The sequence below is a fragment of the Prinia subflava genome, chromosome 1, assembly GCF_021018805.1.
Source record: "Prinia subflava isolate CZ2003 ecotype Zambia chromosome 1, Cam_Psub_1.2, whole genome shotgun sequence".
Lineage (NCBI taxonomy): Eukaryota > Metazoa > Chordata > Aves > Passeriformes > Cisticolidae > Prinia > Prinia subflava.
In genome coordinates, this window is record NC_086247.1 from 20,288,834 (window position 1) to 20,300,863 (window position 12,030).

The window sequence follows — 12,030 nt, forward strand, 5'->3', positions numbered from 1 at the left end:
ATCCGTGTTGTGCCGGCGCACCTCCCGTGCAAGGGGAGCCCCGGCCGGGAAGTGCTCCGGGACTGTAGCGCAGACATGAACGGAGTGAAAATCCCTTCAAACAGACTCGGCACTGAAGTTTTCGTAAACATCTCTGGAATGCCGTGTATAAATTCCGAAGGCAATCTACACTGCCTTCAATGACATTCAAGTATCGGGCCATGAACCTGTCCCGCTGTTGGAAGCGATCTCGAGCATTGTTTCCAAATGCACTCCGGCCTCTGAGGGCTCCGCGGCAGAGGGCGGCCGGCCCACACTGCCACCTTCACTGCCACCTTCACTGCCACCTTCACTGACCCCTTCACTGACCCCTTCACTGTCCCCTTCACTGCCACCTTCGCTGCCACCTTCACTGTCCCCTTCACTGCCCCCTTCACTGTCCCCTTCACTGACCCCTTCACTGTCCCCTTCACTGCCGCCTTCGCCGCCACCTTCACCGCCGCCTTCACTGCCGCCTTCACTGCCACCTTCACTGTCCCCTTCACTGCCACCTTCACTGTCCCCTTCACTGCCACCTTCGCTGCCACCTTCACCGCCCCCTTCACTGCCGCCTTCACTGCCACCTTCACTGCCACCTTCACTGTCACCTTCACTGTCACCTTCACTGTCCCCTTCACTGTCACCTTTACTGCCACCTTCACTGCCCCCTTCACTGCCCCTTTCACTGACCCCTTCACTGTCCCCTTCACTGCCACCTTCACTGCCCCCTTCACTGTCACCTTCCCTGCCACCTTCACTGTCACCCTTGCTGCAACCCTCACTGTCACCCTTGCTGCCACCCTCACTGTCACTCTTGCTGCCACCCTGGCTGCTACCTTCACTGCTGCTTTTACTGCCACCCAAGCTGCCACCATCCTGCAAAAGGCCTGAATCCTCAGGAGATGGCGGCTGCGGACACTCTGTAGATAAGGCTACAGCTGAGGAAGAGATTAACACTGAAATTGATGTTCTGCCATTGAATTTAATGAAGGAAAGGGAAGTAATCAGAAATATTTGCTGAGGAAAGGGACGCTGTGGTGAGAACAAAGGGAAATGATTGTTCAAGTGAAGGAGGAGCATTGTGGTGACTTTGGTGCTCAGAATATCACTGTCTTCCAGAGACGCAGCTCAAGGGTGTTTGTGCTGTCCTCCCACTGTTCCCACACCTGCTGCTGGCTGACACCTCACCTACCAGACAAGTACTGGCCAGTAGTGCTCAGCAGTGTTCACAAACACAGGCCTGAGCTAATGAGACCTAACTATAGCAATGTTGAGAGTTACTAAGCAGAGGTGACCAAATTTCTCAGCATGGAGCCGTCCAAGGTCTCATCAGGCTGCTGTTCAGCCATGCAAGTTGCTCCATGCTCCAGGACTGGAACAGGAAACACCAGATGCCGAGACATGCAAACCAGATGTACAAATGGTTTGATGATGTTCAGGCAGTGCTGCCTTTCTTCTAATGAGCCCCAGGATAGTCTGTGCAGTCTGGCGCATTCATCCAGAGAACCCCTCCATGGACTGTGGAGAGTGTGTGAACCTGCATGTGGTTATTCAGAAGACAATAAGCATCTAGAAGCTCTCTATTCATGCAGATATTTTGTGTCATTGCCTATGTCACATAAGAAACATAAAACTCCTCCAGATCTCCTTACACCAAACCATTTTAGCACCTCTGTGAATCATGAGGAGGATTATATCTACCTGCTGCATATCCATTTAGCTCCACCACTTGAGCACATGGAGTAACATGATAGCTGGAACGAAATGTGCTGTACAAACAAGCAAATGATGTTAATTAAATGTTATTTGCAGGTTGTGGAAGTTAATGTACTTTACTATATGATAACACCCATCTACATTATCCTTTGTCATTGCTCCATTTCTCATTTTCCAGCTGTCTTCTGTCCTAGTCTCTCTCAGTAGCTCTTCCTATCCTAGAAATACTACATTTTTCTTTTCATGAGCTCTGAGAGGCTGCATACTCTAGGGGTCTGGCAGTGACAGCCCCAGGAGCATGCAAGGGACAGTTTCCCCACTCCACTTCTGCAGAAGTTCTTCTTGGGAAGTTCTTGATCAACGCTTGATGAAGTTGCAGAGTTGCTTTCAGCTCTGGGAACACCATCAAACACACTGAAATCTTCCAAGGATAAAACATGTTCAGTGCAGATACACACTCCACCAGATTTATAGTGAACTCTCTTTCTTTTCTAGTTCAATTGACTAGGACATAATATAAAGTCATGGCTTAGTTTGTTCCATGAGAACATGGTTTTTTAAATAAATCTCTGAAAAACAGATATGGTTAAGTAATATTCTTTTCCTTCCCTAAATACTCTCATGTTTTTATTAATGATAGGAGAAGACAGAGAACAGGAAGCATGAACCCTTTCTTCAACCACTCTAATAATGTTTTCTTTGCTCAGAACCTAGTTGTTAAGCAAGTTATTCCAGAGGTTGATTCTCAGAGCCGTGATCTAAATATATTTGTTTCTGGCTCTTGACTAACCAGAGTGGGGAAACTGAGCACTCTCATGGGTATCTAGCAAAGCACCTCTAAGTATGATTAAATATTTTAAGCATGTGCTCAGCTATATTGCTGATTAGGTATGCAACTACTCAGATGTGTAAATACTTTTCTTACCTGGCACTGGAGATATTGTTAACATTCCAGTTAACATTGATTCGCTGATCTTCCCTGGCACTACCTCAAATAATTATAGTTTAGCAACTTTTACTACAAAGAGTAGAAGTGAATTAAAGCCTTATTTAAATCCTAGGTCATCTTCAGATGCCTTTCAACAAATTTAGCAGAAGGGGATTCAGCAGTTGTGCACAGCATGTCCCTTCCAAGCTCTGCTTGCTCCTGCCATCTCTGCAATGGATGTGGTGGAACAGGCTGTGCCCCTCCATCTCTCCATGCCCATGCTCCATCCAGCTTGCTTAAACCCACCCCCAGCAGAAACATTCACAACTTGCCTGGGCTGTGAGCTAAAGCACCATTTTCTCCAGCCAGTTTTTTGTGGGGACATGCCTCCAGCAAAGGCAAACTGCAAGGTGACCGTGTTTACCTGCTGTGTGAACATGTTAGTGCCCCATGTGCTCATGCTTGATGAAGGAGGGATCTCAAGCGGTGGCATTTGTCAGGAAGAAGCCTTCCTCTGACACACCAGGAGGGTGTGTGTGGTGTTAATGCTTGGAATCTGCACACCAGTACTTGCACAGTGGCTCAAGCTTTCTCCTCTTGACACATCTAAAAGTGTCAGAATTGAATTGCACTGTTGAAACATTGTACCAAAGTTTGACCTAATGTAATTTAAATGTTACAGATCTGCCAGTTACATAGTTTGATGCTGATTCAGTTATAAGGCTCATAATGTTCTGATTATTCTGCATTTAAAATGCATTATTTGTAATTTGTTGGAATTTAAAAGGACCAAATAGCCAGTAGATGGCACCAATAAATCCTGTTGTGAGACTTAGAATGGCAAAGTGTAGTTCTTGTCTTTTTCTCAAATGCATTTTGGAAATGAAAAAAACTAGACAAAACAGCGTTATTGACATAATTTATACTTTTTAGTTTACAGAAATAGTTTATGAACAAAATGTTTGTCTAAAGTCAAAACTCTACTGTGTAATTAAACACATAAACTTGTGAGGAAGAACACCAAGATGCCTTACAGTAATTTCCCAGTTATTTAGAAAATCCAGTCATTGATGAGTTAGTGTCTTCTGAGTACTTGTGCAGTCTCATGCATTTGTGTCAGCTTAAACCTTGTTTATAACATTTTCTTCTGTAAGGCCTTTAAACTGTAACTCACCCACCTCAACTCACTACAGCAATGAAGACTAGAGAAGGAATCATATCAAGAAAGCCAGAATGTTGATGCATTGCTGTGTTTTAACTGCATTACTGGGTACTTGGAGCCCATGTCATGCTCCTCCCTGAACAAAGTATGTTATTTAGACTTTAGTCCTTCAAAATATTAGAAGCTGTGTGGGTTGTGGCACCCACACACAAGACGATGTTGATTTCTTTGATGTAATAAAGATCTCAAGAAAGATCTCATCTTTCATTTGTCTGTAAATGACAACACTGTGCCTTCACAGCATTGCTTTAATAAAACAGTCATTATGCTAATGGTATTTCTTTCCAAACAGGTTACCTCACCTAGCCTCGGATATTAAGCACGATGCAAACTAAACAGGAAGTACCCTTGTAAAGAGCAAACTGTCCTAACAAATTAATGCCAAGGACACTTCATTCCTGTGGACCTTCAGCAGCTGCCTTCACTCCTGATAAATCTGCAGCCTATCTGGGTAGGTGACAGTAACAGCAGCAGCAGCAGTGAGCATTTTTCTTGACAGAGCCCCTGTTCTCTCATTGTTTCTGTGGCTGGAGTGGTAGTCACCTTAGACAACGTCACACAGGCTGGGGAAAAAGAAATCTGTGTTTCAGAGCATGAGTCATTTCCTATGGAAAAGACTGATACAAACCAAGTGATCTGTTAGAGTGGACAGGTGAGATATGGGTGATTCTGACAGCAAAGCAGATAGTCCTGGCTTGATGGGGTATATTGTAGCTTTGGGTTTTGCTGCCTCTCTCGGGGTCTTCATTCCCTGAGATTCTCCTCGGGGTTGCTGTTCCCCGAGGTAATAGGATCTCCCCAGGGTTGCTGTTCCCTGGGAGTTTCCTCGGGGTTGCTGTTCCCCAAGGTAATAAGGTTTTTCGTCTTTGCCCTAAGTGTTTCACACCGAAGGTAGAGACGACAAGCTGAGTCCGCCAGTGCATGTTTCTAAGGCTGTTTATTCTTCATTATCTCAGTTCTTTCTCAGCTCTGCCAGGCCTCCCTGGCAGGGTACCTTATCTTAGTTCTTTCTCAGCTCTGCAAGGCATCCCCAGCAGAGCTGGACACGCGGCGGACTGGGCAGATCAGAGGGTCCCGGACCTTTTGTACCATTCCCCTGATCCAACCACCATCCAAAATGTACTTTTTATTTACAGAATCATACCAATACTTACTAACTATGCTAACATGTCATTTCTACTCTAAACCAATCCTTGAGATCCAACTCAGCAGAAAATGGGGGACGAGAGCAAGAACAAGGAGCACAGGGGCCAATCCCAATTCCTCCATCTTGCCTCTTCAACCCTATATACTGAGAATCCTAGATTCTACATTTACATTCTATGATAGACTAAATGCTACTTATTTTGAATTTTCTCACCTTGTGATTCTTCATACAATGTGGGCATTCACTCCCATGGCCAGGGGTCAGAAGCAGTGTCTTCCTGGGCTCTGTGTGAGGCTGGCTGAGCCCCTTGTACAGATCCCAGACCCCCCTGTCCGGTCTCCAAACCCTCCAGGGTGGCCAGAGGGATGTCCTGGACTCCCTGGACTCCGACAGCCTCCAAAACATGGACCCATTAACTTGAGTTGAACAGTCCCTTTCAATACAATGTGCCATTATCAAAGCAGGATTGACTTCACACATATTTCAAATGCTGTTCTTTAAGTTGGTAGTTCAAGATATTTATTGAAATGTGAGGGTGCTAGAGATACAAGAAAACAATAACTATGGGAGTTCAGAGGCAACTACTACAAGGTGATTCATGTCAGCCTGCTAAAGGCACACTAATGAGCATCCACAGCAGTGTTTCAGGACATTGGTAACTATATCCATCCCATTGCCAGCTAATGCATCATCTCATCATAACAATCCTGTGCTTCAGGGACTTCTCAGGTTCTAATGAACTACATAATATAACCTTGTATAAAAAAAACCAGATCTGGCTGTAAGTACATCCTCTCAAAACCTCCACCCAGTGGGATTTCTGGAGTGGCAGATTCACTATTTGCTAAAATGTGAAGGAAGAAGCTCAGATAAGAACCACAAATTTTTCATTATTATTGCTTCCCAATTTCTTTAATAGCATTTTTTTAAAATCCTGTGGAATAAAGTTATTGTTAATGTGTAAAAAATTAATTAGAAAATGTCATGGTCACTGTATCCATTATCTGTACAAACAGAACAGCAAATCATTTTCTGTCTTTTTTTTTTGGTCACTGTTTATGATAACAAAAACTTACTTTAATAATGGCTTTAATGCTCAGAAATAATGCTTCTCCTAAGCCTGTTTGCAGGTGCTCCTGAGCTATTATAAATGGAAGCATCATGCAGAATACTAAGTATGTTTTCAGCTGAGACATACAGTTTTGACTGAGATCAATGCACAATACATAAATGAGTCACACTTTAGATCTTACAGTAAGTATAACCACATAACTCATTTTTCAGGTTAATAAAACCTGCTACACTCCAGGACTTGTGTCAGCATTACTATTTTAAATCAGGATTTGCAAAATACGGTTCTGGAACCAGTTATGCCATGTCCTGGAAGATAGTGCTGACCACTTTTAAGACTTCCAAATTATATAAACCTCATTTTCTTAGTCTCCTTCCACATTTTTTTTCATCCTTGATGTTTAAGATCAACATCATATAACTAGCCAGTGTCTGGAAACGAAGCCTTTCCATCCAGCCATTTGTAGTCAGATTATGGAGACAACTGTATGAGCATGAAAGCATCTCAAATGCAAATTATAGCAGAAAATCATGGATTTATAGAATGGTTTGGGCTGTAAGTGGATCTTAAAGATCATCTGGTTTCAATTTCCCTGCCATGGGCAGGGATATCTTCAAAGAGACCAGGTTACCTAGAGCCCCATCCAACCTGGTCTTGAACACCCACAGGGCTGGGGTAAGGGGAACATGGAATATTGTCAGGCAAAAAAAAATCAAAATAGACAAAGCCAATAATGAATGAGATAGGAAAGATTTTAATATGTGTCAGCAGAAATCTCGGTAGGTCATAAACAGAAAAAAATTGCTTAATTAGCAAGGGATTGAGTCTAACAATAAAAATGCTTTTTTTACTATATCTAGTTAACATTCAAATTTTTCTTCCCACCTGGCATACCAGAGTTTCAATAATTCACAGATATCATCAACTATGACAGCAGACAATTTGAGACACAAGGAGGCAGACAAGGGGCTAACCACTACTCTCATGTATTTTTACATGATTTTTGTACAAAGTGTACTGATTTGAGGTTTGTGACTTCATTTCCCTTCTTGGACGTTCTGACATATAACTGAGCATTATATGTCAACTTGAAGATGAAAGAGGAGGGCAAAAGTCAGAAATTAAAGCTTCAGATAGAGAAGGAAGGCCAGGGGCCAGTGGGGGAGGGACAGAGGGGCAGGATTCTCTGCATAGGGATGAGAAGCAGAAGAGGGAAGTCAGGAGGATCTTTGTTTCTTTGAGAAGAGTGTACAGGACACTGGGTGAGAGTTTACTTGCTGGATGGGGATAGAAATTACAAAGCTCAGCTGTGGGCAATTGCTAAAGATCTCACAAAGCATCCAAAATGGCAAAGCAAAGCAAAAATGTGGCATATAAGCAAAAAGCAAAGGGAAGCCTGAAATACCAGATGGGATTTATGCCTCTCTATGACATAGATAGGCACCCAAACCCACCCTTCTCAGAGCACTGAGTCATAAAGGCCTGCGGTCTTGTTCAGGAAATATGGCAGAGAAATATGCATAAAGCATTCCCTATTACAAAGAGAAAGTGAGAGGCACTTAAGCCATTAACTCCTGGGACCTAGAGACCTTCTGAGACAAACATACACTTAGGGTTCATGGGAAACTTCTCAGGCCTTCCTTGCCAACTGCAGCCTAATCATCATCATTTTTTTTTTCCTCAGAGGACCCAAACTGCCATGAATGATAGAGATGTCCATGTCTCCTTCCATGGAGACACTCTTGTGTGTGATATGATGCTCTTGTCCTCCAGCAGAAACCTTTCAGAGCCTCTCAGTAGCAGGGGACAATGAGTTAGCAATGGACAACTGCTCACTGTTGTATTGAACTGTTTTCTAAGTCTGACTCAGGGCTTTAATTTTAGTCCTGCACTGCAATAAGTTGCATTTCTACATGTGCTGGGCCATATCGGCACAAAAGACCACAGTGAGTCATCCTGTGCCACCAGCTGTCACCTCATGCAGTGATTGTCCTTTACTCAAACTTTGAGGCAGCTTAAGAGCCATCCAAAAGGTTCAGTTTGGGTCATTATATGTTGGAAGTACACATTCTTCTGGAACATTGTTTTTCATGGTTGCGTTTAGTTGTAAGTTTGGAACCATGTTCTATGTCTGGTCTAATTTCAGAGTTGTATCATTCTGTAGAACCAGTATTTTAACAGTGAAAAGTAAAGATAGACAAAACAATCCCAGCATAGTAGCAGAGGCCATAGGTCTGCTGGGCAGCAAGATGGAGAGGCTGATCATGGCTGGGAGCCCCTCCAGACCTAAGGATACTGAAACACTTAAGGGAATAGGCCAACCAATCCATGTAAAGAGGAGCACAGACATCCAGAGATGGCAACCCTGTTTACAGGAGTCAGAAAGAGAAAGAAATTCTACACCAAATGTATTGTAACACGCCTCCTGGGACCCTTTCAAAATGTCAGTAGAGCAAAATTGATAGACAAGTAAAAAATCAGTTTAACTCACCCAATTCAATTTCTGATGGAAATGCAATTGGAATAATGTTACTAGAATTTGTCAGTCTGGCCCTGGATTCATAAATCCTTCATAAATTCAATTGTCCTGTCTCTTCTTTGTGCATCAGATGTCACAACAGCTAGCATAAGTACATAGAAACTTCATTCTTCACCACTCAAGCAGTTATTTGCTCTGGAACAAAGGGACTGAAATTAAATAACAGACAAAGACAGCAATTTTTTTTCTATTCTCCTCCTTGCACTTGCATTATATGAACACATGCCTCATTATATTTTGCACCAAATTAATTCAACTTTCTTAGAATAACTCAGGTGAAACTGTTTAGACAAGTGTTGTGGAGTAATTTATTCTAAAAACAGATACTAACAATTTTAATAGACGCTAATAACATGTTATCACATCAAAAATTTTAATGTATTCATTGATTTACACAAACATAACTAAAACAACGATTTTATCCAATGGATTGACATCCCATAATTTCATAATTTTTATATTTCCCTTGTTCCAGTCTCCTCCCTGTGCCTTTTCTGGCATGATATACATGTTTCTGCATCTCTGCCAATTGCATTGTGTTTTTTCCTCAGCTTCTAGCAAATACAAGGTTTCTGCACTCCTGGGAGTAAAGTGAATAATTTAGCAAAGCTTTCATTTGAGCTCTACAAGAACTGTGTGAGTGAAACTGTTGAATACTAGGAAGGAGTTCTCAAATTTCTACCAATTTGGAAGAATCTAAAGTTGCTTTATATTCAGGAGCTCTAGCTGTGTCACTTGAAGTACTGGTTTTAATCTGTTTCTGAATTTGAAAGCAATAAAAAGGGAAGAAAATCAAACCTGCATAAGTAGAGATTTCTACTTTCATACTTTCATTGTGGTAAAGTAACATGATTTCTTCTAGATTGTGTACTATTGTAGGAGAACAATAGCAGCATAATACATGTTGAATGAATAAAGCCAGTCTCACTAAAGAACACAGAAAAATAATTTTTTTGGTATTAAAAAAGTTTATTAAATATTGTCTAAATTTATAGAGAAGTTATTTTTATGTTGTATAAAATTATGTAAGCAAAACTGTAGGAAAAACTACAAACCCACTAATTTGAGCCCACAGTTAAGTCAATTTATATCACAATGTCAATATAAAGTGTATAGAATGAGCAAGCCATACTCTGAAGTTTTTGTGCTAACAAAGTAGATAATGTGGTATGCAATGCCCTTAGTAGTAGTGAAAATCAGTGTCTCTTGAATCAAAACTTACCTTTGCTAAATGCAACCAAAATGGTCAGTTAATGGATGGAGATGTCTGGTAGACCTATCCCCACAGAGTTTTAAACTATTTTAGATATATGGAAGAAAATTATAGAGTACAAAAACTTTATTCAAAATTGCACTGGTGTAACTAAGAAAAGCTTAAACTTGTCAGACAGAAAGAAATGAAGACAGAAATCATTATTTCTTTTGATCTCGAAGACATCTCAAATACCAAGCAGAGGTGGAAGGTGCTGTTACTTTTCTAAGAGTACAACAGGCAGTCTGAGAGCACTGTCAAGATCTATTTTATTATACTACACGTGTCAAAGAAGTGGTCACCTGGCCTTGCTCAAGCAAATCTCCAACAGGTTCTTGAGAGCACAGAAATATATCTCAGTGTCACTGACAGTTCAAATATGTGGGATAAACCCCACATGAATTTGAAGAGAAACAGTCCAAAGAACTTAGCAGGCATAACTGAGGATATCCTGAGCTAATAAGAAAAGATCATAAATATGCAACTGAAGAGGTCCTGGACCAGCACAGTTTTATTGCAGAGGGAACTGGTTGTTTTGGTCCTGTGTGTTACAGGGGTGAACATGCACTTGTGCCACGTGTGCAGCGCAGATGGTCTGGGACGAGGATCCTGGAGCAGCGTAAATCTACCCTGTGATAAAAATGCATTTGTAACATGAAATACCAGCAAGAGATTAACAGACAGAAATTAAAAATACCTATATGGTGACGGCATAAGAAACTTTCTCACCATGGATGCAAGTAATTAATACATTGTAAGAAAGACAGCACGCAGACAGATGAGCAGCAATGATGACAGCAATTTCATGGTGGAAAAACACACACACACACATATATATATATATATATTCTGGAAGTTATTCTGTTGTATTTGTTAATTATTCCTCTAAATTGTCAACAGATACCAGGTACAGACCAAACCAGGGATAGAAAATCCTTATCAGATATGAAATCCCAGGTAGAGCAGGAATGGGTATAAAATGTTGGCCTCCACAATGATTTTAAACATGTTAGTTCATCTGAAAGATAGTTTTGAATCAGAAATATTAATAATTAATATCATTTTCATAGGGCACTATACATGTACATTAATATTGAACTCCCTACATCCCAACAGTTCCCAGAGGTGATGATACTGCTTGGGTTGAGTTGTGGCTGTTCAGTGAGTTAATGAGAATTAATTTTGCCCCTGTGCCTGGCAGTTGTGATCATGAGCTTTAGTTTTGCCAGGCCCATGTCTGAATTGGTAAAATTATGCTCTCAATAATATGATAATGTGTCTAATAATGTGCTGCAAAAAACATGTCATATTTATAGTCTGAATAAAGTGGAAAAAATTTCTAAGAGGAAAGTAATGTGAGGGCAAAGGAGATGCTGCTGCATTGCAGAAGGGCTGGTTTGGGGACTTGGACAGGCCACATCACCCAATGTTTAGGTTCAAATCAGTCCTTGAGTCAGGCAAACTGAACATTAAGCCATCTACTAACTATGACCTGGAAAGTTCTACCTGCCTTGCATGGACAAGCCCAATATTTTATTTCTGGTAAAACCAGATACAGATGAACATGAATAACTTCACGCCTTTTGTATTTGACAGCTCTTCATAGCTGATAAAGAATAGGCTGCTGCTTAGCTATAGTGCCTTTTCTTAAGCTGCTTTTTGACTGTGAGCAAATTGTTTTTTCTGTATATGCAATAATACCCCAGACATGTTTCCCTGCATCCAAACATGTGGGTGTTTTGCAGAGGTTAATGGGAATTAAATTAAAGCTGAATAATACTGATTATAAAGCAAGAGTGTGCAAGCAAAGCTAATTAATACAACTGGCAGCATGGCTCAGTCTTGCCCTGTGACACCACTCTCTCTCTTTCTCCCTCAATCCCATTTTCTTCCTAAGCAGGGACCCCCAGCAACCTAAAGCTGCTTGTTTTATACAGTCTTGAATGGATAGATATACAGCAGCATCCCAGTTTTTGCACTCAGGACTTAAATGATATTCAATCCTCCAGAAATAAATGAAAAGCTATTATATTCTCTGTTTTTCCGTCTTGCTTATGAACATCCTAGTTTTACCATTAAGATTACAGTATTTCCTAGATTTTAGTGTTTGCTGAGTTTTTCTGTGCAAGAGGCTGT

The 12,030-nt window shown here is 41.3% G+C and overlaps 2 protein-coding genes across 4 annotated transcripts in view; both read right to left on the reverse strand.

Annotated features, from left to right (window-relative positions):
- Positions 1-186: 186 nt before the first annotated feature.
- Positions 187-2,696, reverse strand: LOC134562647 (keratin, type I cytoskeletal 9-like). The gene is made up of 2 exons (XM_063420142.1): positions 2,660-2,696; positions 187-956 (listed from the first exon to the last, which is right to left on the reverse strand). Exons 1-2 carry the CDS (start codon positions 2,694-2,696, stop codon positions 187-189), a joined length of 807 nt encoding a protein of 268 aa, XP_063276212.1.
- Positions 2,697-3,637: 941 nt separating this feature from the next.
- BAALC (BAALC binder of MAP3K1 and KLF4) overlaps positions 3,638-12,030 on the reverse strand; it is a 36,292-nt gene continuing 27,899 nt past the window's right edge. The window contains exon 3 of one of the 3 annotated variants that reach the window (XM_063389838.1): positions 3,638-10,524. In XM_063389838.1, coding sequence (XP_063245908.1) covers positions 10,351-10,524 — 174 coding nt within the window. In that variant the 3' untranslated portion in view covers positions 3,638-10,350. The remainder of the gene's footprint in view (positions 10,525-12,030) is intronic. The other 2 variants (XR_010079256.1, XM_063389850.1) reach the window with 2 other exon arrangements.

Coding starts and splice junctions, on each gene's coding strand:
- LOC134562647 (XM_063420142.1), bottom strand. CDS start 2,696: ATGTTAACTGGAATGTTAACAATATCTCCAGTGCCAG. Junction 957..2,659: donor AACAATATCTCCAGTGCCAG/GTAAGAAAAGTA, acceptor TCTCTTCCTCAG/CTGTAGCCTTATCTACAGAG.